Raw genomic sequence first — 25,667 nt, 5'->3', positions numbered from 1 at the left:
GGTGACGACCTCTGAAGAGTGTGCAAAGCAGTAATCAGAGAAAAGGAAGGCTATTATATTCTAAACTAGAATATAAAACATGTTTTCAGTTATTTCACCTTTTTTTGTTAAGTACATAACTCCACATGTGTCCGTTCATAGTTTTGATGCCTTCAGTGAGAATCTACCAATACAAATGGTCATGAAAATAAAGAAAATATATGATGCATACATTAACTTCTCAATGACTGACAAATTTTGGGTTGCATGATGGCGCAACGTGGCCTCACACATTGAATCCCAGCTTGGACCTTTTGTGTGTGTTGCATGCTGTCCCTGTGTTGGTGTGGGTTTCCATCTGAAGGCAGTCACACTAGGTGAATTGGTGACTGTAAATTGGTTGTGGTGTGTGTGTGTGTCCTATGGTGGGCTGGCACCTAGTGTCTCGGGATGGAGAGCGAGTGACAAATCTTGTCTGCGAGAGACTTGGTTGTAATACCAATGTGTATATCAACCAGTGAAACTAATAAGGCTGCACAAGCAGTTAACCTAGATGCAAAAGATGTTATATTCCAAAGTTCCAATTCTGATCATGTGTGTTGGAAGCAGGACAGGATTCAGATCAGCTTATTGAAGCATTGGGGCCAGTTTCCCAACATCGTCATAGTTCACTGTAGAGTTAAGGGAAAGGGACGTTTTGGGAAACCGGACCCAGAAATGTTTATTAAATTTGTAAACACAGCACAATAATATTTGTTAGCGTTCTGAAAATTTTTCAATTCAAAGTCAAACCAGAAACACACAGCCACACCAGGTTTGTGTGTGACATATGTTAAGGAGTTATATGTCAGGGCAAATTCTGTGTATGCAATCTGGGTTATACAGCTGCTGTTGAGTATGGTGCTGTACAAATTCAAATGTATATTTTGCTGTATGAACATATAATAGTAGGGTGTGGCTTGTTTGTGTGTGTGTGTATAGTGTGCTGTAAGATAAGTCAGGAGGCACTAAGGAGCAAAACCACCACACAAAAATTCTCAGCAAATACAAAATATTATAGTAAAAACTGAACAAAACACAGTTTAGGCACAGCATTGCAGTAGGGGAGCATTATGATCCCTTATGACTCCATAACATCTGCTTTCAAGTGTCATAACAGCTTCCGAAAGTTTCGTAAGTCTGTTAAAATATGGTTCCTCTTTCATCCTTTTGGGTTTTTTGAGTTCTGTGGAAAAAGACCATGATCACATGATGAGGGTTTCAGTATCCAGAGAAAACAAACAGAAGCTCTTATTGGCTGGCTTGGCTTTTGGGGCAGGACTTGGTGGCCGGTTCATGGGACCGGAATGTCTGTAGACCTGTGAGGGGGTGTGGCTAGCCCATCTGGAGGGGCGGCGCTGATTGGCTGGTCGCGCAGGGCGTGAGAATCCTTGCCTCACGGGAGCTGGGGAGGACTCACGGGTCACCTACAAGGTAATATGGGTAATAAAAGAACTCAATCGCTGAACATAGCTTACATCAAAGAAAATAAATACAATGCATTTTTATTTAAAATAGAATAATTTTTTTAATTATCATTCTGTACTACTTGCCTGTGGTGTGTGTGTTGCTCTGTTCGTGGCGTTCCGATGTTCAATCTCCATCTGGTTCATGAGTTCAATGAGCCTGCCCTGCTCCTGTTCAAAATCTACCATTGTTCTGTTACCATGGCATCCTCCGTTAGCAAGAAAACCACCATTACTGTGGCTACCCCTCTGGTTGACCTGGCAACCTCTGTAACCAACACCAGCCCACTGGCTGTGTCCCGTGGCTCTATGCTCTACTCTGCTTCCAGGGATAGGGCGTTCTCTGGGTGTGATCTGGGTGGGCGTGGTTGGGGTCACCAGGTGATTGTCTGTCAGCACCTTGCCCTCGTTCTCCTGCAGCATGGCACCAAATTTACGTAGGACTGACGGGCTGCTCAACTTCCTGTCCAATGGGCTGCACTTCCTGTCCATTGGCGGGGGGCAATGCTGAGAAGGGGCAATGTACTCAAGGTTCTGGACGCCAGGGGTCATGCGCTGAGGGATGTGGGGCTGCTGGAGGTCAGCGGTCACAATTCTGTTTTTCCTGTTGTCATAGTCATATGTTTTAGCTCTTCCCCAGCTTACGTCTGTCCTGATAATAGAAAAAATAAGATCATGACTACTCTTACATACACCCATTGTGGCAGCAACAACATTTACATTTACGTCATGTATCAGACGCCGTAATCAGTAGTTACAGGGACAGTCCCCCTGGAAACGCACAGGGTTAAGTGTCTTTCTCAGGGACACAATGGTAGTAAGTGGGGTTTGAACCTGTGACTTTGTGGTCTACTACCTCCCAGAACGACAGGAACAGGTGTGCATATGTGTGAGTTAGCTGCACAGTGCTCACTAATGTCATATCTGGGGACGGTTCACTGCTGTGCAGCTCTCTAGTGTGTATATGTGTGTGTGTGTGTGTGTGTATGAGAGAGAGACAGAGAGTATTTGCGCTGTGTCTGTGCTGAAGCAGCTGTACCTCTCAGCCACAGCAGGATCAAGTTTCTTCTGTCTCTGTGGAACAGAAAAAGAGGGAGAGGGGTGACATTACAAATTAATACAGACAAGGTGAGAGAGAGAGAGGACCATGGGAAAAAAATCAAATGTTCTGGAAGACTCACAGGGCTGGGAGACGCCAAATTGTTCAGTTTTTTTCCATGTACCAGGTATCCATCTAAAACCTCCATGGTAGATTCCAGTCCTCTGTTGCCATGGCAACCACTGGTAAAATTCTCATGAGGTGAACAGTCGTTAGGCCGATTGTAGCCACAGCTGTTGTTTCTATGGGAACCAGATTGGTTCACACCACTATAAGGCCAAACAGACTGGTCCCTGCTGCTGTTGCTACGGTGACTGGGGTAGAGGGCGACATCATTTGTCTTGCCGTGTGCAACGCAGTTACTTCCTCCTCTGCGAGCGATCACATCGTTATACAGCTGCAATAAAAAAACACACATATCATTAATAATTATGCGTACAATGAACACACACACCGCCACAAAAGCACAAATCATGTGTGTGAGAGAGGTAAAGAGTGTATGTTTCCATTTAATGAGTCAGTTAGTATCCACTTTCACTTTGAACGACTGTGTAAGTGAGCGGGTTTGAGTGTGTGAGTAAGTGAGTGTGAATGAGTGTGTAAGCTTGTCAGAATTCTCACTATGTGCTAAATAGACTCATTAATTTCAGGGGTCAGGGGTCACATGCAAGCATTCATTAAGAGATTTTGTGTGTGAGTGTGTATGTGTGTGCTTGCATGCTTACTGCCATGTGTGCATATTTTTATCCTAAGTAACTATGTACTTTAGTCTCTGTGAAAATGAGAGTGTGTGTGTGTGTGTGGATGTTTACTGTAGTACGTTCATATTTATATCCTGAGTAACTATGACCCGGTGTGGAGGGTGTGTCAAAATGAGTGTGTTATCGAAAGCTTTCTGTAGCGTGTTCATATTTTTATCCCGGTAATTATGGGCCGTGTACTGTGAGTAAAAATATGTGTGTGTGTGTGTGTGAGAGACTAAAAAGAGAACGAGAGAGTGAGTGTGCGTGCATGTTTACAACAGAGTGTTTATATTTTGGACTCTTCTGTTACTACAGATCTGAAAATGTGTGTGCATGTCAGAATCATTGCTCCAGACCACTCATGTTTTTGCATCTATAGACTGTATGTGTTGGTGTGTTTGTCAAACCTCCTCTATTTTGCGCTGCATGTCCTGCAGTTGCTCCTCCCACTCCAGCATAACGGCGTCGACCTCCTCCCGTTCACCTCCCCATGGCCGGCACTGCAGGTCCAGGGCTGCCATCCTTGTGTGTTCGTGTGTGTGTGTGTCTGTGACTTTTGCTTCTCAGATCGGGCACAGGGTCAGCAAGGCAGGTGTGGGTCCGAGTGTGTTTCTGTTGACAGAGGAGGACAGGACAGGACACACACACACATCATGTGCAGATATGATTAACAGAATATGAATCGTTTAAAAATGTCCCACGGCGCCCCTTGGTGTGACGCAGATATGGAAAATATTTTCGGCGCTGACAGCCCTGTTCTATTTCCGCACGCAATTCCCATTCCTCCAACAGGTGACATCCTAAAACCTGACATTTGGTGTGTGTGCTCCGCTCTGTGTGTGCGTGTTTATACCTGAACTACCTGAGTATACGCTCAGCCACCGACCACCACACCCCTGCTGCCATTCAGTTATTAAAGCCATTTCCATGTCATGGAACATGACGCTCCGGCAAACTCCTGTCACATTCCCCCGCGAGTCCCGTGAAAATGCCTGAATGTACCGCCGCGTGATGTAAGAGCGTGGGGTATTTTTACCCCGTGTAACCATGGAGCATTAACTCAACTGACAGGGAATGAGTTCGCTTATTTAATTGCGGGCCTGAATGGATTATCACATGTAAAAGTGATAATATATAAACCAAAATAGCTACTCAATATCACAACTGAGGTACATCTTTCATTTTGTAAAAGTAAACACTTCCAAAAGGAATGTGAAAAAATGAAGTTGACCACAACAAAGATCTGGATTTTATATTCTATGAAATGTCACATGTCCTGGCCTAAGGAAGTCAAATCAGTCGTTATCAGTTATCATATCTGACAAATCATGAAGTCCAACCGTTCGTCGCCCACCCACGACCTGACGCTTACCTGCGTACTTGTCGCGCCCTCCCGCGATATTTGCAGGTTTGTCGCGACAGCGGCGACTTTCTGTTTCTTTATGGCTCTCTCTGTTTCCCGCCGCGCCGCTCGCCGCTCAACTGTGACGTCAGGCCGCGCGTGGCGGTGTTTTTAAAAGGCGCCGGCCCCGCCCCCCGCGTTAAAGCAGCCCCGCCTCCCGGAGCTTCCTCCCCGCAGTCGGTCGGGTTTATCCCGCCATCCGAGCCGAGGGCCCCGGAATGTCGTCACCCTCGCAACTCGGTATAATTATCCCGCCTGACAACGCGCTTATGGCGCTGCGCCCGCCGACGCCGAAGCTCTGTTGCTGTTCCGCTTTGGGACTCCGGCAGATCTGGTCATGTGATATATATTATTATTATTATTCAAGATTTCATTCATATAACAATATTATATTTAATATCCATTATGTTATACATAACACACAAATCATACATATAAAGCAATTTTATTAAGTCTAGGCTATATTGATAGAATGTATTGATAGAATGCCAGTGCATTCATTAAATATCCAGAAATTAGTGGTTAATACTTAGGTCTACTATTGCAATCTCGGATTGACTTGCTCCTAAAAGGAATGTTGTAAAATGGCATATCAGCACATCGAAAAACTAGGAATTAAATATTTATTTCATTCTAATAAATATTTAGTTACTTACCTATTTATATGTATATACTTTTTTGCTTTTACCAATACTGCCTTAGCGGTTGGATTTTCTGATGCTGATGATTTATATTATGAGTTGACATTGTATGAAAATATAAAAATGATTTGTGTCTCGTGGCTTGTTGTTACTTTGGGAAGCGCTCCAGTCTGTCAGCGTTGTTTCAGCGGCATGCTTGGTCGGCCAGCTTTAGTCTTTATTTATTTTGACGCTTGTCATTATTGCACAATATGATGGCCGGTCATCTGATCTGCACCGCCAATGACCTAATTAAAAGTCCCTGTCAGACCCTGGCAAGGATACGGGGCGATTCCACAGGCATCTGATTAATCCTGCCAACAGGGTGAGCAGAAGCCAGAGGGAGGGTCCATTTCATAAACAACAGTTATGCTATAATCGTTTTGGCCAGTCACTCGCTTTGGCTAAATTTAGATGTGGGATTCAGCCAAGCTCCTGGACACCTGGGGTCCAGATCAATTTTGATTTGTTTGTTTATTACGATTGTGCTGCTTGTGGCGCAAAGCTGACAAAAGTTCAAGTGCCAGCCAATCAAACCTAATTATTGGACCAGAATCACCCCTTTTGAGCTTTAATGTAACACTAAGATGTGAGTATGGGGTAATGACAGATCACAGATTTCACACACTTCCATCATAAAGTATTTCGCAAAGGTTTTAGGCAGCAGTGAACCTTTTTTCATCTTTCCAAAATGTTCAGGAAGAGAAATGGGTGGTAGTAGCCTAGTGGGTAACACACTCGCCTATGAACCAGAAGACCCAGGTTCGAATCCCACTTACTACCATTGTGTCCCTGAGCAAGACGCTTAACCCTGAGTTGCTCCAGGGAGACTGTCCTTGTAACTACTAATTGTAAGTCGCTCTGGATAAGGGCGTCTGATAAGTGCTGTAAATGTAAATGTAAATGTAAGAGACATTTGAAAAAGTAAAAAAAGTAAAACAGACAAGTAGTAATGTTTAAAAAGTGAGTGTGGAAATAATTTCAATCTGTTGATACCTAGAGATGTACTACACGAATTGGGGGTTGGTTTCTCCCAACTAATGAATAAACTAATTAATTATCTACTAGCAAAAGTCCTCAGATGAGATCAATATTGTATTGCTGCTAAGACAACATAAGGAGGACAGCGGTGGCCTAGCAGTTGAGGTGACCTTCAAACCTGCCAAGGTGCCACTGAGCAAAGCACTGTCCCCACACGCTACTCCCCGGGTGCCTGTCATGGCTGCTCACTAAGTTAAATGCTCACTATGGTTAAATGCAGAGGACACATTTCATTGTGTCACCGTGGGCTGTGCTGCAGTGTTTCATAATGACAAAACAATCACTTTCATTCTTTCTCTATACACATAATATCATTGGTTCATAAAAATAAGGGAATTAACAGTTAATAAACAGTTTAGATCAAATAAATATTTGATCTTTCACCGAGTGTAAAATGATTCTATTGTTTTACTCACCAGTTTTTGATGAAAGGGCCCTTGGTTCCACCCCTTGCGTGAATTGTGGGATATGTGGTCTTAAAAGTGAGGTGAGATTCTGCAATGGGTATGAGGGTGTGAACAGTTCTGACAAGAGGCTTCTGCGGCACAAGACTCATGAAAATGGGACAAACAAAGCAGCAACAGAAACACGCAGGTGTAGCGGGGCGGAGCCGCTCAGAGAACGAAGAACAGGGTGAAGAGGAAGACGAGCTTGAAAATGGTGGCGTAGGAGAGGGAAGAGAACATAAGCAGGACAAAGATGAGCGAAATGATTGGCTGAAACATCTGCAGACAGAACAAGCCAATGGGGTTGGGACAGAGAAGGGAAAGAGATCGAGATGAAAGTGAAACGCAGAGCAAGGCAAATTTGTAGGCATAAGACAAAATATAAGAACATTAAATTCTCTACCATGTAAAATCAAATGATTTAGGAAAATATTTTCAGGGTTGGGCAACCTACCTTTAAAAAGTAGTAATGGCTAAATTCAAAATACATTGCGTACAATTCCTCTGGGTGGTAAAATTGTTAATTACTGTGCATGAATATGGCTTAATAATAGATGATGAATATATATATATATTTTAAGTGCCATGCTTTTCCAAGTGGTTACATCACCTTGAAGCACGTGGGTTTTATGATTAACTAAAAAATTACATAAAAAAATCAGGCTAATCTGGTCATTTTTATATTCTGAATATGCATCGCTATTAACATCCCAACGCTGGATACATTATAATGTAAATCTATAATAGAGAAGCTTGTTTCGGGATACAAATCATATTGAGTTCTGAGGAATTTGTCTCATGTCTATCATATTCTACACAGCGTGCAACATGAAACGTTTCCCCAACCTGGATAAAGTTCACCATTAGAGACTGACATTCTACTTAATAAAAACAAACTAAATTATAAAGCCCTCATTTGCAGTTCTCTTCAGAGCAAATTCATTCTTTCAGCCATTTTCATCAAGTGCCTGATAAAAAGTACAAAAACATACACAAGCTCACACACATGAATACATAATATTTGTAATAAAAATTTTATAATAATATATCTAGTATTTTATTATCTAAATTTGGTCCCCACTAAGATATAAATAATAATACAGGCACTTGTTTTTATTTCTTTGTGGGGACCTAAACACTAACACACACACACTCTCTCACTTCCTCACACACTCACTCACAGACAGGCGTTCGTGGGGGTCTTGTTCCTGGCTTCCTGGTATCTGAAGACTCTGCATGAATCCGTGCAGATTGCTCTGGAATCCTTTCATCTGCCCATTGATGCGCTGCAGCAGCTCCTGCTCTCTCGCGACACTCCCAGAATCCTCTTCTGCTGGTGGACCGGGCTGTGGTCTGCTAGCAATGGAGATTATGGCATTTGTTTCGCTGATCAGTTGTTCTATAGTACCACCCAGACGCTCCGCCTCCAGGTGGATATTCATCATGTGCTTATGACCAATCGTCTCCTGACGGCTTTGTTTTATAGGCCCTGGCTCGTGTAGGAGAAGCCGAGTCCCCCTTGTCTCCTCTGAGTCACTCTCTCCCCCTATAGGCCCCTCCCTTTGGCGAGAGTTGGGGTCACGACTCTTGACAACGTCAGTATGGCTGTCTGGCAGGCGGACTATATCCGAGGCTGGGCGGGGCGTGCTTAGCTGCTGCTGTTTCTCTGCCTGCAGCTGCAGTAATTTGCCTGCCAATGAATTCAACTGCTTCCGTGCCACTCTTAGCTCCTCCTGTGTAGACTCCGCCCCTGTCCCGCCCTCACGCAGCGTGATGAGTTCTTCTGTAATCTGAATGTTCCGCTGCTCCGCCTCAGCATTGCTTCTTCTGAGAAGCTCCACCTCCTCCTCCAACAGCAGCAGCTGCTCCCTGAGCTCTGACTGGCCGGGCTGCTTTACCCCACCGCCATACTCCTCCTCCCTCATATCGCTTAGCTCCGCCCTCAAGCCACGGCTTTCCAGCTCCAGCTCCACGATCTTCCTGCTCAGGGCGTCGGCCTCCTCCTCCACCAACCGAAGCCGCAGCTTCAGCTCCGATTCCCTCATGCTGGGTGGGCCTGCCATTTCACCCTTGAGGTGGGGTAGCGTGTTTTGGGGTGGAGGAGGAAGCAACTCCCCATATAGAGCAAGGTACTGCTGAACCTGTTGCTCGGCCTTCTCTTTCTCCTTCGCCAAAGTCACCATGTTCTTCCGCAGAAGCTCTGCCTCCTCATTCATCAACGACAGGTGGCAGCGCAAATCCTTGCTGTCCTCCTAATGACACAAAACACCCACAGTGATGATGTTCTAAGCAACCTGTAGTTCTGAATTATGCTGAATTTTGCTGAATTTCTCAGCAAAGTGGTCTTCATACCTCACTGGGTGGAGATTTCTCTTCTGGACCAAGTTCGTCTCTACTTGCAGTTCCCTTCTAAATAAATACAAACAGTCACTTAAATACTCTTGTCATGTTGTATAAGGTCTTGATACAGTCTCATTTGCAAATATTACCATCCTGCAACTTATATTTATCTCAAACTACTGACAACAAAGATAGAAACAGTTAAATGATGACAGTATATAGTGCATTATGAGAAAACAAAAGTGTTTATTATTCCATTTCTTATTAATTCCGGTCGTATTTCTGATCATATGGTCTTGTGTGTGTGTGTGTGTGTGTGTGTGTGTGTGTGTGTGTTTTCACCTCCTGGTTCAGCAGGGCTTGCCTGCTGACCTGCAGCTGGACTATGTTTTCTCTCAGCCGGTCATTCTCTTGCTCCGTCAGCTTCTGCGCCTCCTCCACCCGCTGCAGCTCCCGGTGCAGCCGGACCGAGACATCCTTTGCCACCTGCCGTGCAGACCCTTTATCACTTTATAATTTTTCCCACTACGCAGACAGATAAACATGACTGCATATGGATTCTGTTGTCATTCCCAAACCCACGGATTGGAAAATGTTTTACAGAAGTGCCCTAATTAGATCAATCAATCAATCAATCGATCAGTGATATTTTATTTATACAATAAAACAGTGCCAAAGGCAACAGTGGCACGGAAAAGGGACGAACCCTTGACAGAAACCCATCCTCCTGTGATTGTATTTTAGAATCTATGATCGATGTTGTCGAGCGGCGCACCTTCAGGTCCTGCTCTAGGCCCCGCACCAGCTCCTCGTCCGCCTCGCCGCTCTGCGCAGAGCGCTCGCGCCGCCGCTCGGTCTTGCGCAGTCGGTACTGCAGGATCCTGCAGCTCTTGTTGGCACGCTCCAGGTCGCGCCGCACCTCCTGCAGCTGCCGTGTGTCCTCCTCAAAGAAGGAGTCACGCATCTCGTCCATCTCGGCGCGCAGCTCCGCGATTTCCAGCTGAGGAGACAGCTGAGTGTTGCTGCATGCAACAGGTACAATGCGCACAGTGCAATCCCTTCGATTGCAATATATCCGCCAATGTGCCACTGAGCAAAAGCACTGTCCCCACACACTGCTCCCTGGGCGCCTGTCATGGCTGCCCACTGCTCACTCAGGGTGATGGGTTAAATGCAGAGGACAAATTTCACTGTGTGCTGTGCTGCTGTGTATCATATGTGACAATCACTTCACTTTGACTTTGAAATATATACACACACACACTACATACAACTATATATATATGTCAAACAATAAAATGAGTTAAAATACAACTTTTAACCAGACGCTGCTCATCCTTTTATGCGCGGACGCACCTTCAGCTCCTCGTTCTCCTCCGTCAGTCTCTCCATCTCGGGCCCGACGTCTGGCGACGCTTCCGGGTGGCTCTCAGAGTCCATCTCTCTCTCCGCCTGTATTTCTGTTGCCGAATGCAAAGCGGCGTTGCCAGATCTCCCAAGGTGATTGCCTTGTAAAAAATAAAACAACTTTGCCTTGAAATGAACTAATATACAATATTAGAACGTACTAAATAAATAAATGCGGTGAAAAATGTAGTAATCAGGACGGGGACGGTATTTATAAGCGACGTTGCAATAGTTATATGGCAACACTGCTGCAGAGGTAAGGATTTACACATATGGAAATAATACACACACACACACACACACATAAACATTCTGAGCGATTCTTGCATACAGACACACCCACGCCCACCCAGACGCTCACGGAGCGTTTCAGCACCAGTGGACTGGATAGCGGCCTCTTCCCCGCGCTGCTGCCGGCCTACAGCCTGGGAACCGGCGCCGAAAACCTCTCTGGGTTCTGTGGTCCTCGTTTGAAGCCCTATGGATACGCGTCTGGATCTGGAGCCGCGGCGCGATGTAGCAGAACCGTTTTTGCGGCTACGGACCTTCTCCTGTGGCCGGAAACGCTTAGCGCCCCCTGTGGCTGACCCGCCAAAATTCACAGGAAATGGAAAAAAAAAGAAAACGGAGCAGAGACTGATGGACTGAAGTGATAATGAAATAAAAAATTGTTACATTAAAATCAAATATCCGTCGCTCTTTCTAAATTTGAAACCTCCAAACCTGCGTTTTCAGGGTTTATTTGGAAGGTAAAGACTTGGTTGTCCAGCTCGTACAGAAGACAGTAAACTGAAGAATCAAATATTCCATCAATGTGAGCAGGATTTTGTTTGTGGTAGCAAGCTGTAACACTGACAAAAGTGAACACTTTATAAACTTAAAAATTTAAACTTATAAACTTAAAAGACCCAATAATGTAAATAAACCAATCAAACCTGATGTAACCTGTTTATTTAAATTATGTCAATGCTAAAATATTAGGTGTGACAGATAACTTTAATTTCAGCCAGTGCTCACTTTTTTTAGTGTAGTAACATTATTGGAACGTTGGATAATTTGCATTGTTAATATAGAGCTCCAGATGGGTGATGCAGAGATGAATTATAACGTTGGTGGAGATAAACTGAAGCGATTAACAATCACGTTCATTGGCCAACTATGTTCAACAATTCAGCAAGTTTCTGCCTCACTGTTTTATTGGTTCATTTAGACTGGTTCATTAAGGCCATAAGGCAACTCTTAATTACTCTTAAATAATTTTAACAATTCATCTTAGAATACAGGTTTGTTCATGTGAGCATTGTATAGGTAATATCCTCAGCAGTAGATATAGTTACATTTGAATATAATAGCTGTTTAGATTTGTCATTGCATGATTCTGGCATCGATCACAAAAAACCTAAACTTTTTTTATGCAGTACTTGCAATGTGGTAGTAGGGTGGTAGTAGCCTAGTGGCACACTCGTCTATGAACCAGAAGACCCAGGTTCAAATCCCACTTACTACCATTGTGTCCCTGAGCAAGACACTTAACCCTAAGTTGCTCCAGGGAGACTGTCCCTGTAACTACTGATTGTAAGTCGCTCTGGATAAGGGCGTCTGATAAATGCTGTAAATGTAATGTGGTGAGATTTTTATACAAAGACAAAGGGTAATTTCATGAAACCTACTGGGAATTGATTAGTAGCCATTTACTAAAGGACCTGAACACAGACACATATTCATTTTTCTTTATCAAATATAATCACAAAATATGAACTATTGATTTTAATTGTTTTAAAAAAGTTACAATGTAAAAATAAACCATATACAGTGCATCCAGAAAGTTTTTACAGAGCATCACTTTTTCCACATTTTGTTATGTTGCAGCCTTATTCCAAAATGGATTTAATTAATTTTCTCCACAGAATTCTACACCCCAATATGACAACATTAAAAATGCTTTATTGGAGGTTTTGGCAAATTTATTACATTTTTTAAAACTGAGAAAGCACATGTACTTATGTTTTCACAGCCTTTGCCAAATTTGAGCTCAGGTGGCTCATGGTTTCCCTGATCTTCCTTGACATGTTCCTGCAGTTTAATTGGGGACAACCTTTGAAAAAACTGTCTGTAGTCCTCCGAAACAGGATTGTCTCGAGCCACAAATCTGTTTTTTAAGGCACCATGCTTCTATAAAACTCCCAAGCTCCATACTGGTATGGCTTCTCTCTAGTATGTATCCTCTGGTGTAATTTAAAGCTTGATACTCCTATAAAACACTTCCCAAACTCCACACACTGGTAGGGCGTCTTTCCAGTTTGTATCCTCTGGTGTTTAAGGTTTGATGCTTGTATAAAACTCTTCCCACACTCCACACACTGGCAGGGCTTCACTCCAGTATCTGTCCTCTGGTACATTTTAAGGTTTGATGCTTGTGTAAAACTCTTCCCATACTGGTAAGTCTTCACTCCAGTATGTGTCATCTGGTGCATTTCAAGGTTTGATGCTTGTGTAGAATGCTTCCAACACACAGCAGTCGGTCTTCGTTTCAAAAATGATTCTCTGCTATGTTTCAAGGTTCTGCTCTTGTCATGAACTGTCGACACACTCGTTTTTTCTTCGTTTTCCTTTCTGCATGTTTGATCTGTGAATTTTTTTTTCAATTTTTGCAAATATAGGGACAATTTGAAGTTAACTTTATACTATAATATGTGTAACTAGTTGTGAGTGGTAGTTTTTTGGACAATGTCATTTTATAATCTATACACTTAATATAAGAAGTAAAGAATACAATTATCAGATGACACAGAATTGGTTCCAATTCTGAATTGTTAATAAGAAAGTCACAGTTTCCAATCTACCAACTTTTCAGATCCAGTGAACAACATTTATTAATAATATATCTTTTTTAAATATCACAAGACAAATCTAGTGATGCTTTTGACAAAACCTAGTTACTTTCTGAACAGCGTTGTTGTCAATTTTCCCCTGTAAACCAGACTGAAGCAGCTAAGATCCAAGTTTTTTACAATCATCAGGCTTCAATGTGTGTGTACATGTGTGTGTTTGTATGTCACCCAATCTTTCAAACATCAGAATTTATCCTCTATACACAAGCATAGACGCTTTCACCTTTCAAAATGTCCCATTCTCTTCTTCTTGATTAATAATCAAACTAAGATTTTTTTTATTTAAACAAATATGGGGTGACTGTCATTCTTTTCTTAAAAATACATTCTACACCTTGCAATGCTTTTTGCAAAGATTTGGGTATTTTAATGTGTTCTTAACCCTCACACCACCATGCGACTTGGCAAATTGAGAAAGCTGCTAAAATTCCTACTAAAATCCAATCTTTTTACAACCAGTCACAGCCAAGTGTGCTGGACAAAGAATAGATAATGTGGAGAAAGGAAAATCACTCATGGAAATCACAGGAATCCTTTTTCTTGCTTGGAACAACTGTGCCTGGGAACTTCCAACACACACTTTGTCTACTTGCTCTATCTTTATCGACCTATAAACCCTAAGGAAGGAAATGGTGTAGAGCATAACTGCAGGTCAGCATTCTTACACATGTATTTCAGGTAGGGCTTGGTGATTATTCAATCTCAATCGATGTTCGCTATACAGTTCAGCTTGATCTTCGCCCTTATCCAGATCAACTCTGAATCAGAAGTTGCAAGGACAGTTAATTTGGAGCCACTCAGCATGAAACTCTCATAGAGCAATGTGGTACCCATTACTACCATCCACTGGTTCGATCCCTGTACTGGCCACGGTTTTAATTTAGACCCCTGTACAGAGGTTGCCTTGTTGACAGATGCGGGCATCGCATTCTCTCTCGCATGCTAAGCGAGCGCTCTACCATTTGGGCTAATTTCCCTACGTAAAAGTAAGAGACAAGGAATTAAGGCAAAACTTAAGGCAAGGACTAATCAGATTCTTTCGTTCCATACCAAGGTCCTTGGACACAGAAGATGTCAATCAATTGTCCATTATTAGGCTTTTTTGAGCATTTAGCACTGCTCTGTTGTGTGGTAAAAATGTGCTTAATAATCCAAGTGAAAATAAACAGACATAAAGATGAGAAATAATATGAGCACGGATTAAACAGCTTTATTGTCAAGGCAGGTTTCTTCAGCTGGTTAGAGCGTGATGCTAATAATGCGAGGGTTGTGGGTTCAATCCCCGTACTCTCCACGGTTTTATTTTGGACCCCTGTACTCAGGTTGCCTTGTTGACAGGTCTTATGCAAACTGATTTGGATACATTCATCAACAGGTTGGACTTTTTTGTGTGTGTAGCTCTACTGTGCTGTGCTGTGTGGAAAAATTGGCTCATTTAAAAGAAATATGACCAATATGGAGAATGCGGACATCGATCCCACTACCTCTCGCATGCTAAGCGAGCGCTCTACCATTTGAGCTAATTCCCCTACTTAAAAGAAAGAGACAAGATATTCAGGCAAAACTATAGGCAAGGACTAATCGGATGCTTTCGTTCCGTACCAAGATTCTTGGATACAGAAGATGTCAATCATTTGTCCCTGACCGTCAAAGTCTTTAAACCAGCAAGGCCGTGGTGCTATTAACGGCAAAAATAGTTTTTATCGACCCACTTACCCAGGTATAGTTGCCTGGTATTGTTGAGAGGTCTTGCGCATGGGAATCAATGCAACTGATATTTCTGATTGATGGATTTGCTTGTGTCAAGCCCATTTTCATCATACAGATGACATGCTTTTGGTTTTTGGCCTGTCAAACAAGGCAGAGGTGACGCTTTTTGATATTTGACACTATCAAGTAGAAAACCTTACAGGAAATTTGACTGAGGGCACATTATGAGGATATTGACAGCAGGGTTTTAGATCCGTAAGACAAATAGATTGAACATGCTTCATTTCTAATGTTAGTTACAGTGACTGAGGCAATTAGGCTTATTAAGTAGATACTAGCTAATGTAGTTAGTTGTGGTGTTAAGTAGCAGGCTTGCGTATAATGCCCGGCTAGCTCAATCGGTAGAGCATGAGACTCTTAATCTCAGGGTCGTCGGTTCGAGCCCCACGTTGGGCGAACCTTTTTTGTGAAAAGATCCAATTATGGATGACATCAACAGAAAAACATTTGAATACATTTAGCAACAGATTTACTTTAGCTAATGCAGTGTGCTGTCTGATAAAAATGTGCTCAATTGAAGAAAAATAATCCAGGTGAAAAAAAGAAGCATGGAAAAAACTGGAATCAAACTCGTCACCTCTGGCATTGTAAACAAGGCTTATACTACTTGAGCAAATTACCCAGGTGAAGCATAACATGAAAGCAGGGATTAACACAGACTCTTTCATTTTGAGCCAAGACTCTTTGACACAGAAGCTGGATACATCGTGCAACAGATTGTACTTTTTTGTGCATTTTGCACTGCTGTGTGGTGTGGTACAAATGTGCTTAATAATCCAAGTGAAAAAAAAAACAGACCTAAAGATGAGAAAGAAGATGAGCACGGATTAAATAGTTTTTTTTTTGGGTCAAGGCCGGTTAGCTCAGCTGGTTAGAGCGTGGTGCTAATAACGCCAAGGTCACGGGTTCGATCCCCATACTGACCACGATTTTATTTTGGACCCCTGTACTGAGGTTGCCTTGTTGACAGGTCTTATGCAAACTGATTTGGATACATTCATCAAAAGGTTGGGCTTTTTCGTGTGTGTAGCTCTACTGTGCTGTGCTGTGTGGTAAAAATTGGCTCAATTAAAAGAAATATGACCAATATGGAGAATGCGGGCATCGATCCCGCTACCTCTCGCATGCTAAGCGAGCGCTCTACCATTTGAGCTAATTAAAAGAAAGAGACAAGAAATTCAGGCAAACCTATAGGCAAGGACTAATCGGATGCTTTCGTTCCGTACCAAGATTCTTGGATACAGAAGATGTCAATCATTTGTCCCTGACCGTCAAAGTCTTTAAACCAGCAAGGCCATGGTGCTATTAACGCCAAAAATAGTTTTTATCGACCCACTTACCCAGGTATAATTGCCTGGTATTGTTGAGAGGTCTTGCGCATGGGAATCAATGCAACTGATATTTCTGATTGATGGATTTGCTTGTGTCAAGCCCATTTTCATCATACAGATGACATGCTTTTGGTTTTTGGCCTGTCGAACAAAGCAGAGGTGACGCTTTTTGATATTTGACACTATCAAGTAGAAAACCTTACTGGAAATTTGACTGAGGGCACATTATGAGGATATTGACAGTAGGGTTTTAGATCCGTTAAACAAATAGATTGAACATGCTTCATTTCTAATGTTAGTTACAGTGACTGAGGCAATTAGGCTTATTAAGTAGATACTAGCTAATGTAGTTAGTTGTGGTGTTAAGTAGCAGGCTTGCGTATATTGCCCGGCTAGCTCAGTCGGTAGAGCATGAGACTCTTAATCTCAGGGTCGTGGGTTCGAGCCCCACGTTGGGCGAACCTTTTTGGTGAAAAGATCCAATTATGGATGACATCAACAGAAAAACATTTGAATACATTTAGCAACAGATTGTACTTTAGCTAATGTAGTGTGCTGTCTGATAAAAATGTGCTCAATTGAAGAAAAATAATCCAAGTGAAAAAAAAAAGCATGGAAAAAACTGGAATCAATCTCGTTACCTCTGGCATGCTAAACAAGGTTTATACTACTTGAGCAAATTACCCAGGTGAAGCGTAACATGAAAGCAGGGATTAACACAGACTGTTTCATTTTGAGCCAAGACTCTTTGACACAGAAGCTGGATACATCGTGCAACAGATTGTACTTTTTTGTGCATTTTGCACTGCTGTGTGGTGTGGTAAAAATGTGCTTAATAATCCAAGTGAAAAAAAAAACAGACCTAAAGATGAGAAAGAAGATGAGCACGGATTAAACAGCTTTTTTTTTGCCAAGGCTGGTTAGCTCAGCTGGTTAGAGCGTGGTGCTAATAACGCCAAGGTCGCGGGTTCGATCCCTGTACTGGCCACGATTTGATTTTGGTCCCCTGTACTCAGGTTGCCTTGTTGACAGGTCTTATGCAAACTGATTGGGATACATTCATCAACAGGTTGGGCTTTTTCGTGTGTGTAGCTCTACTGTGCTGTGCTGTGTGGTAAAAATTGGCTCAATTAAAGAAATATGACCAATATGGAGAATGCGGGCATCGATCCCGCTACCTCTCGCATGCTAAGCGAGCGCTCTACCATTTGAGCTAATTCCCCTACTTAAAAGAAAGAGACAAGAAATTCAGGCAAAACTATATGCAAGGACTAATCGGATGCTTTCGTTCCGTACCAAGATTCTTGGATACAGAAGATGTCAATCATTTGTCCCTGACCGTCAAAGTCTTTAAACCAGCAAGGCCGTGGTGCTATTAACGCCAAAAATAGTTTTTATCGACCCACTTACCCAGGTATAGTTGCCTGGTATTGTTGAGAGGTCTTACGCATGGGAATCAATGCAACTGATATTTCTGATTGATGGATTTTTCTTGTGTCAAGCCCATTTTCATCATACAGATGACATGCTTTTGGTTTTTGGCCTGTCGAACAAGGCAGAGGTGACGCTTTTTGATATTTGACACTATCAAGTAGAAAACCTTACAGGAAATTTGACTGAGGGCACATTATGAGGATATTGACAGTAGGGTTTTAGATCCGTAAGACAAATAGATTGAACATGCTTCATTTCTAATGTTAGTTACAGTGACTGAGGCAATTAGGCTTATTAAGTAGATACTAGCTAATGTAGTTAGTTGTGGTGTTAAGTAGCAGGCTAGCGTATACTGCCCGGCTAGCTCAGTCGGTAGAGCATGAGACTCTTAATCTCAGGGTCGTGGGTTCGAGCCCCACGTTGGGCGAACCTTTTTGGTGAAAAGATCCAATTATGGATGACATCAACAGAAAAACATTTGAATACATTTAGCAACAGATTGTACTTTAGCTAATGTAGTGTGCTGTCTGATAAAAATGTGCTCAATTGAAGAAAAATAATCCAAGTGAAAAAAAGAAGCATGGAAAAAACTGGAATCAATCTCGTTACCTCTGGCATGCTAAACAAGGTTTATACTACTTGAGCAAATTACCCAGGTGAAGCGGAACATGAAAGCAGGGATTAACACAGACTGTTTCATTTTGAGCCAAGACTCTTTGACACAGAAGCTGGATACATCGTGCAACAGATTGTACTTTTTTGTGCATTTTGCACTGCTGTGTGGTGTGGTAAAAATGTGCTTAATAATCCAAGTGAAAAAAAAACAGACCTAAAGATGAGAAAGAAGATGAGCACGGATTAAACAGCTTTTTTTTTTTTCAAGGCCGGTTAGCTCAGCTGGTTAGAGCGTGGTGCTAATAACGCCAAGGTCGCGGGTTCGATCCCTGTACTGGCCACGATTTGATTTTGGTCCCCTGTACTCAGGTTGCCTTGTTGACAGGTCTTATGCAAACTGATTGGGATACATTCATCAACAGGTTGGGCTTTTTCGTGTGTGTAGCTCTACTGTGCTGTGCTGTGTGGTAAAAATTGGCTCAATTAAAGAAATATGACCAATATGGAGAATGCGGGCATCGATCCCGCTACCTCTCGCATGCTAAGCGAGCGCTCTACCATTTGAGCTAATTCCCCTACTTAAAAGAAAGAGACAAGAAATTCAGGCAAAACTATATGCAAGGACTAATCGGATGCTTTCGTTCTGTACCAAGATTCTTGGATACAGAAGATGTCAATCATTTGTCCCTGACCGTCAAAGTCTTTAAACCAGCAAGGCCGTGGTGCTATTAACGCCAAAAATAGTTTTTATCGACCCACTTACCCAGGTATAGTTGCCTGGTATTGTTGAGAGGTCTTACGCATGGGAATCAATGCAACTGATATTTCTGATTGATGGATTTTTCTTGTGTCAAGCCCATTTTCATCATACAGATGACATGCTTTTGGTTTTTGGCCTGTCGAACAAGGCAGAGGTGACGCTTTTTGATATTTGACACTATCAAGTAGAAAACCTTACAGGAAATTTGACTGAGGGCACATTATGAGGATATTGACAGTAGGGTTTTAGATCCGTAAGACAAATAGATTGAACATGCTTCATTTCTAATGTTAGTTACAGTGACTGAGGCAATTAGGCTTATTAAGTAGATACTAGCTAATGTAGTTAGTTGTGGTGTTAAGTAGCAGGCTAGCGTATACTGCCCGGCTAGCTCAGTCGGTAGAGCATGAGACTCTTAATCTCAGGGTCGTGGGTTCGAGCCCCACGTTGGGCGAACCTTTTTGGTGAAAAGATCCAATTATGGATGACATCAACAGAAAAACATTTGAATACATTTAGCAACAGATTGTACTTTAGCTAATGTAGTGTGCTGTCTGATAAAAATGTGCTCAATTGAAGAAAAATAATCCAAGTGAAAAAAAGAAGCATGGAAAAAACTGGAATCAATCTCGTTACCTCTGGCATGCTAAACAAGGTTTATACTACTTGAGCAAATTACCCAGGTGAAGCGTAACATGAAAGCAGGGATTAACACAGACTGTTTCATTTTGAGCCAAGACTCTTTGACACAGAAGCTGGATACATCGTGCAACAGATTGTACTTTTTTGTGCATTTTGCACTGCTGTGTGGTGTGGTAAAAATGTGCTTAATAATCCAAGTGAAAAAAAAAACAGACCTAAAGATGAGAAAGAAGATGAGCACGGATTAAACAGCTTTTTTTTTGCCAAGGCCGGTTAGCTCAGCTGGTTAGAGCGTGGTGCTAATAACGCCAAGGTCGCGGGTTCGATCCCCGTACTGGCCACGATTTGATTTTGGTCCCCTGTACTCAGGTTGCCTTGTTGAAAGGTCTTATGCAAACTGATTGGGATACATTCATCAACAGGTTGGGCTTTTTCGTGTGTGTAGCTCTACTGTGCTGTGCTGTGTGGTAAAAATTGGCTCAATTAAAGAAATATGACCAATATGGAGAATGCGGGCATCGATCCCGCTACCTCTCGCATGCTAAGCGAGCGCTCTACCATTTGAGCTAATTCCCCTACTTAAAAGAAAGAGACAAGAAATTCAGGCAAAACTATATGCAAGGACTAATCGGATGCTTTCGTTCCGTACCAAGATTCTTGGATACAGAAGATGTCAATCATTTGTCCCTGACCGTCAAAGTCTTTAAACCAGCAAGGCCGTGGTGCTATTAACGCCAAAAATAGTTTTTATCGACCCACTTACCCAGGTATAGTTGCCTGGTATTGTTGAGAGGTCTTACGCATGGGAATCAATGCAACTGATATTTCTGATTGATGGATTTTTCTTGTGTCAAGCCCATTTTCATCATACAGATGACATGCTTTTGGTTTTTGGCCTGTCGAACAAGGCAGAGGTGACGCTTTTTGATATTTGACACTATCAAGTAGAAAACCTTACAGGAAATTTGACTGAGGGCACATTATGAGGATATTGACAGTAGGGTTTTAGATCCGTAAGACAAATAGATTGAACATGCTTCATTTCTAATGTTAGTTACAGTGACTGAGGCAATTAGGCTTATTAAGTAGATACTAGCTAATGTAGTTAGTTGTGGTGTTAAGTAGCAGGCTAGCGTATACTGCCCGGCTAGCTCAGTCGGTAGAGCATGAGACTCTTAATCTCAGGGTCGTGGGTTCGAGCCCCACGTTGGGCGAACCTTTTTGGTGAAAAGATCCAATTATGGATGACATCAACAGAAAAACATTTGAATACATTTAGCAACAGATTGTACTTTAGCTAATGTAGTGTGCTGTCTGATAAAAATGTGCTCAATTGAAGAAAAATAATCCAAGTGAAAAAAAGAAGCATGGAAAAAACTGGAATCAATCTCGTTACCTCTGGCATGCTAAACAAAGTTTATACTACTTGAGCAAATTACCCAGGTGAAGCGTAACATGAAAGCAGGGATTAACACAGACTCTTTCATTTTGAGCCAAGACTCTTTGACACAGAAGCTGGATACATCGTGCAACAGATTGTACTTTTTTGTGCATTTTGCACTGCTGTGTGGTGTGGTAAAAATGTGCTTAATAATCCAAGTGAAAAAAAAAACAGACCTAAAGATGAGAAAGAAGATGAGCACGGATTAAACAGCTTTTTTTTGTCAAGGCCGGTTAGCTCAGCTGGTTAGAGCGTGGTGCTAATAACGCCAAGGTCGCGGGTTCGATCCCCGTACTGGCCACGATTTGATTTTGGTCCCCTGTACTCAGGTTGCCTTGTTGACAGGTCTTATGCAAACTGATTGGGATACATTCATCAACAGGTTGGGCTTTTTCGTGTGTGTAGCTCTACTGTGCTGTGCTGTGTGGTAAAAATTGGCTCAATTAAAGAAATATGACCAATATGGAGAATGCGGGCATCGATCCCGCTACCTCTCGCATGCTAAGCGAGCGCTCTACCATTTGAGCTAATTCCCCTACTTAAAAGAAAGAGACAAGAAATTCAGGCAAAACTATATGCAAGGACTAATCGGATGCTTTCGTTCCGTACCAAGATTCTTGGATACAGAAGATGTCAATCATTTGTCCCTGACCATCAAAGTCTTTAAACCAGCAAGGCCGTGGTGCTATTAACGCCAAAAATAGTTTTTATCGACCCACTTACCCAGGTATAGTTGCCTGGTATTGTTGAGAGGTCTTACGCATGGGAATCAATGCAACTGATATTTCTGATTGATGGATTTGCTTGTGTCAAGCCCATTTTCATCATACAGATGACATGCTTTTGGTTTTTGGCCTGTCGAACAAGGCAGAGGTGACGCTTTTTGATATTTGACACTATCAAGTAGAAAACCTTACAGGAAATTTGACTGAGGGCACATTATGAGGATATTGACAGTAGGGTTTTAGATCCGTAAGACAAATAGATTGAACATGCTTCATTTCTAATGTTAGTTACAGTGACTGAGGCAATTAGGCTTATTAAGTAGATACTAGCTAATGTAGTTAGTTGTGGTGTTAAGTAGCAGGCTAGCGTATACTGCCCGGCTAGCTCAGTCGGTAGAGCATGAGACTCTTAATCTCAGGGTCGTGGGTTCGAGCCCCACGTTGGGCGAACCTTTTTGGTGAAAAGATCCAATTATGGATGACATCAACAGAAAAACATTTGAATACATTTAGCAACAGATTGTACTTTAGCTAATGTAGTGTGCTGTCTGATAAAAATGTGCTCAATTGAAGAAAAATAATCCAAGTGAAAAAAAGAAGCATGGAAAAAACTGGAATCAATCTCGTTACCTCTGGCATGCTAAACAAGGTTTATACTACTTGAGCAAATTACCCAGGTGAAGCGTAACATGAAAGCAGGGATTAACACAGACTGTTTCATTTTGAGCCAAGACTCTTTGACACAGAAGCTGGATACATCGTGCAACAGATTGTACTTTTTTGTGCATTTTGCACTGCTGTGTGGTGTGGTAAAAATGTGCTTAATAATCCAAGTGAAAAAAAAAACAGACCTAAAGATGAGAAAGAAGATGAGCACGGATTAAACAGTTTTTTTTTGTCAAGGCCGGTTAGCTCAGCTGGTTAGAGCGTGGTGCTAATAACGCCAAGGTCGCGGGTTCGATCCCCGTACTGGCCACGATTTGATTTTGGTCCCCTGTACTCAGGTTGCCTTGTTGACAGGTCTTATGCAAACTGATTGGGATACATTCATCAACAGGTTGGGCTTTTTCGTGTGTGTAGCTCTACTGTGCTGTGCTGTGTGGTAAAAATTGGCTCAATTAAAGAAATATGACCAATATGGAGAATGCGGGCATCGATCCCGCTACCTCTCGCATGCTAAGCGAGCGCTCTACCATTTGAGCTAATTCCCCTACTTAAAAGAAAGAGACAAGAAATTCAGGCAAAACTATATGCAAGGACTAATCGGATGCTTTCGTTCCGTACCAAGATTCTTGGATACAGAAGATGTCAATCATTTGTCCCTGACCGTCAAAGTCTTTAAACCAGCAAGGCCGTGGTGCTATTAACGCCAAAAATAGTTTTTATCGACCCACTTACCCAGGTATAGTTGCCTGGTATTGTTGAGAGGTCTTACGCATGGGAATCAATGCAACTGATATTTCTGATTGATGGATTTGCTTGTGTCAAGCCCATTTTCATCATACAGATGACATGCTTTTGGTTTTTGGCCTGTCGAACAAGGCAGAGGTGACGCTTTTTGATATTTGACACTATCAAGTAGAAAACCTTACAGGAAATTTGACTGAGGGCACATTATGAGGATATTGACAGTAGGGTTTTAGATCCGTAAGACAAATAGATTGAACATGCTTCATTTCTAATGTTAGTTACAGTGACTGAGGCAATTAGGCTTATTAAGTAGATACTAGCTAATGTAGTTAGTTGTGGTGTTAAGTAGCAGGCTAGCGTATATTGCCCGGCTAGCTCAGTCGGTAGAGCATGAGACTCTTAATCTCAGGGTCGTGGGTTCGAGCCCCACGTTGGGCGAACCTTTTTGGTGAAAAGATCCAATTATGGATGACATCAACAGAAAAACATTTGAATACATTAGCAACAGATTGTACTTTAGCTAATGTAGTGTGCTGTCTGATAAAAATGTGCTCAATTGAAGAAAAATAATCCAAGTGAAAAAAAGAAGCATGGAAAAAACTGGAATCAATCTCGTCACCTCTGGCATGCTAAACAAGGCTTATACTACTTGAGCAAATTACCCAGGTGAAGCGTAACATGAAAGCAGGGATTAACACAGACTGTTTCATTTTGAGCCAAGACTCTTTGACACAGAAGCTGGATACATCGTGCAACAGATTGTACTTTTTTGTGCATTTTGCACTGCTGTGTGGTGTGGTAAAAATGTGCTTAATAATCCAAGTGAAAAAAAAAACAGACCTAAAGATGAGAAAGAAGATGTGCACGGATTAAACAGGTTTTTTGTCAAGGTCGGTTAGTTCAGCTGGTTAGAGCGTGGTGCTAATAACGCCAAGGTCGCGGGTTCGATCCCCGTACTGGCCACGATTTGATTTTGGACCCCTGTACTCAGGTTGCCTTGTTGACAGGTCTTATGCAAACTGATTTGGATACATTCATCAACGGTTTGGGCTTTTTTGTGTGTGTAGTTCTACTGTGCTGTGCTGTGTGGTAAAAATTGGCTCAATTAAATAAATATGACCAATATGGAGAATGCGGGCATCGATCCCACTACCTCTCTCATGCTAAGCTAACGCTCTACCATTTGAGCTAATTCGCCTACTTAAAAGAAAAAGACAAGAAATTCAGGCAAAACTATATGCAAGGACTAATCGGATGCTTTCGTTCCGTACCAAGTTTCTTGGATACAGAAGATGTCAATCATTTGTCCCTGACCGTCAAAGTCTTTAAACCAGCAAGGCCGTGGTGCTATTAACGCCAAAATAGTTTTATCGACCCACTTACCCAGGTATAGTTGCCTGGTATTGTTGAGAGGTCTTACGCATGGAAATCAATGCAACTGATATTTCTGATTGATGGATTTGCTTGTGTCAAGCCCATTTTCATCGTACAGATGACATGCTTTTGGTTTTTGGCCTGTCGAACAAGGCAGAGGTGACGCTTTTTGATATTTGACACTATCAAGTAGAAAACCTTACAGGAAATTTGACTGAGGGCACACATTATGAGGATATTGACAGTAGGGTTTTAGATCCGTAAGACAAATAGATTGAACATGCTTCATTTCTAATGTTAGTTACAGTGACTGAGGCAATTAGGCTTATTAAGTAGATACTAGCTAATGTAGTTAGTTGTGGTGTTAAGTAGCAGGTTAACGTATATTGCCCGGCTAGCTCAGTCGGTAGAGCATGAGACTCTTAATCTCAGGGTCGTGGGTTCGAGCCCCACGTTGGATGAACCTTTTTGGTGAAAAGATCCAATTATGGATGACATCAACAGAAAAACATTTGAATACATTTAGCAACAGATTGTACTTTAGCTAATGTAGTGTGCTGTCTGATAAAAATGTGCTCAATTGAAGAAAAATAATCCAAGTGAAAAAAAGAAGCATGGAAAAAACTGGAATC

The 25,667-nt window shown here is 42.1% G+C and overlaps 2 protein-coding genes and 20 non-coding genes across 23 annotated transcripts; 15 read left to right on the top strand and 7 right to left on the bottom strand.

Moving 5' to 3' along the window:
• Nucleotides 1-606: 606 nt before the first annotated feature.
• LOC114803148 (uncharacterized) lies at nt 607-7,059 on the bottom strand. Of its 2 annotated transcripts, none has more exons than XM_029002516.1 (6): nt 6,866-7,059; nt 3,734-3,938; nt 2,666-2,980; nt 2,524-2,558; nt 1,572-2,136; nt 607-1,445 (listed from the first exon to the last, which is right to left on the bottom strand). In XM_029002516.1, the coding sequence occupies exons 2-6, from the start codon at nt 3,845-3,847 to the stop codon at nt 1,224-1,226; spliced, it is 1,251 nt and encodes a 416-aa protein (XP_028858349.1). In that variant the 5' UTR covers nt 3,848-3,938; nt 6,866-7,059; the 3' UTR covers nt 607-1,223. The 2 variants fall into 2 exon arrangements, with proteins under 2 accessions (XP_028858349.1, XP_028858347.1); XM_029002514.1 differs by lacking the exon at nt 6,866-7,059 and adding an exon at nt 4,699-6,163.
• Nucleotides 7,036-11,214, bottom strand: LOC114803142 (protein SOGA3-like). The gene is made up of 7 exons (XM_029002507.1): nt 10,992-11,214; nt 10,592-10,743; nt 10,011-10,235; nt 9,578-9,721; nt 9,248-9,304; nt 8,077-9,147; nt 7,036-7,174 (listed from the first exon to the last, which is right to left on the bottom strand). The coding sequence occupies exons 2-7, from the start codon at nt 10,673-10,675 to the stop codon at nt 7,064-7,066; spliced, it is 1,692 nt and encodes a 563-aa protein (XP_028858340.1). The 5' UTR covers nt 10,676-10,743; nt 10,992-11,214; the 3' UTR covers nt 7,036-7,063.
• Nucleotides 11,215-15,626: 4,412 nt separating this feature from the next.
• On the top strand, nt 15,627-15,699 carry trnak-cuu (transfer RNA lysine (anticodon CUU)). The gene has a single exon. It is a non-coding gene; the product is annotated as a tRNA-Lys (tRNA).
• Nucleotides 15,700-16,155: 456 nt separating this feature from the next.
• trnai-aau (transfer RNA isoleucine (anticodon AAU)) lies at nt 16,156-16,229 on the top strand. The gene has a single exon. It is a non-coding gene; the product is annotated as a tRNA-Ile (tRNA).
• A 791-nt stretch (nt 16,230-17,020) lies between these two features.
• On the top strand, nt 17,021-17,093 carry trnak-cuu (transfer RNA lysine (anticodon CUU)). Its single transcript has one exon. It is a non-coding gene; the product is annotated as a tRNA-Lys (tRNA).
• A 455-nt stretch (nt 17,094-17,548) lies between these two features.
• trnai-aau (transfer RNA isoleucine (anticodon AAU)) lies at nt 17,549-17,622 on the top strand. The gene has a single exon. It is a non-coding gene; the product is annotated as a tRNA-Ile (tRNA).
• A 162-nt stretch (nt 17,623-17,784) lies between these two features.
• trnaa-agc (transfer RNA alanine (anticodon AGC)) lies at nt 17,785-17,857 on the bottom strand. Its single transcript has one exon. It is a non-coding gene; the product is annotated as a tRNA-Ala (tRNA).
• Nucleotides 17,858-18,422: 565 nt separating this feature from the next.
• On the top strand, nt 18,423-18,495 carry trnak-cuu (transfer RNA lysine (anticodon CUU)). The gene has a single exon. It is a non-coding gene; the product is annotated as a tRNA-Lys (tRNA).
• Nucleotides 18,496-18,950: 455 nt separating this feature from the next.
• trnai-aau (transfer RNA isoleucine (anticodon AAU)) lies at nt 18,951-19,024 on the top strand. The gene has a single exon. It is a non-coding gene; the product is annotated as a tRNA-Ile (tRNA).
• A 162-nt stretch (nt 19,025-19,186) lies between these two features.
• Nucleotides 19,187-19,259, bottom strand: trnaa-agc (transfer RNA alanine (anticodon AGC)). Its single transcript has one exon. It is a non-coding gene; the product is annotated as a tRNA-Ala (tRNA).
• Nucleotides 19,260-19,824: 565 nt separating this feature from the next.
• On the top strand, nt 19,825-19,897 carry trnak-cuu (transfer RNA lysine (anticodon CUU)). Its single transcript has one exon. It is a non-coding gene; the product is annotated as a tRNA-Lys (tRNA).
• A 455-nt stretch (nt 19,898-20,352) lies between these two features.
• Nucleotides 20,353-20,426, top strand: trnai-aau (transfer RNA isoleucine (anticodon AAU)). The gene has a single exon. It is a non-coding gene; the product is annotated as a tRNA-Ile (tRNA).
• A 162-nt stretch (nt 20,427-20,588) lies between these two features.
• trnaa-agc (transfer RNA alanine (anticodon AGC)) lies at nt 20,589-20,661 on the bottom strand. The gene has a single exon. It is a non-coding gene; the product is annotated as a tRNA-Ala (tRNA).
• A 565-nt stretch (nt 20,662-21,226) lies between these two features.
• trnak-cuu (transfer RNA lysine (anticodon CUU)) lies at nt 21,227-21,299 on the top strand. Its single transcript has one exon. It is a non-coding gene; the product is annotated as a tRNA-Lys (tRNA).
• Nucleotides 21,300-21,753: 454 nt separating this feature from the next.
• Nucleotides 21,754-21,827, top strand: trnai-aau (transfer RNA isoleucine (anticodon AAU)). The gene has a single exon. It is a non-coding gene; the product is annotated as a tRNA-Ile (tRNA).
• Nucleotides 21,828-21,989: 162 nt separating this feature from the next.
• On the bottom strand, nt 21,990-22,062 carry trnaa-agc (transfer RNA alanine (anticodon AGC)). The gene has a single exon. It is a non-coding gene; the product is annotated as a tRNA-Ala (tRNA).
• A 564-nt stretch (nt 22,063-22,626) lies between these two features.
• On the top strand, nt 22,627-22,699 carry trnak-cuu (transfer RNA lysine (anticodon CUU)). Its single transcript has one exon. It is a non-coding gene; the product is annotated as a tRNA-Lys (tRNA).
• A 454-nt stretch (nt 22,700-23,153) lies between these two features.
• trnai-aau (transfer RNA isoleucine (anticodon AAU)) lies at nt 23,154-23,227 on the top strand. Its single transcript has one exon. It is a non-coding gene; the product is annotated as a tRNA-Ile (tRNA).
• Nucleotides 23,228-23,389: 162 nt separating this feature from the next.
• On the bottom strand, nt 23,390-23,462 carry trnaa-agc (transfer RNA alanine (anticodon AGC)). Its single transcript has one exon. It is a non-coding gene; the product is annotated as a tRNA-Ala (tRNA).
• A 564-nt stretch (nt 23,463-24,026) lies between these two features.
• Nucleotides 24,027-24,099, top strand: trnak-cuu (transfer RNA lysine (anticodon CUU)). The gene has a single exon. It is a non-coding gene; the product is annotated as a tRNA-Lys (tRNA).
• Nucleotides 24,100-24,550: 451 nt separating this feature from the next.
• On the top strand, nt 24,551-24,624 carry trnai-aau (transfer RNA isoleucine (anticodon AAU)). The gene has a single exon. It is a non-coding gene; the product is annotated as a tRNA-Ile (tRNA).
• A 799-nt stretch (nt 24,625-25,423) lies between these two features.
• On the top strand, nt 25,424-25,496 carry trnak-cuu (transfer RNA lysine (anticodon CUU)). Its single transcript has one exon. It is a non-coding gene; the product is annotated as a tRNA-Lys (tRNA).
• Nucleotides 25,497-25,667: the final 171 nt, after the last annotated feature.

Source organism: Denticeps clupeoides, chromosome 14 (assembly GCF_900700375.1).
Source record: "Denticeps clupeoides chromosome 14, fDenClu1.1, whole genome shotgun sequence".
Lineage (NCBI taxonomy): Eukaryota > Metazoa > Chordata > Actinopteri > Clupeiformes > Denticipitidae > Denticeps > Denticeps clupeoides.
Note: the sequence above shows the minus strand (reverse complement) of the source record. Positions and strands in the feature narration are given on the sequence as shown.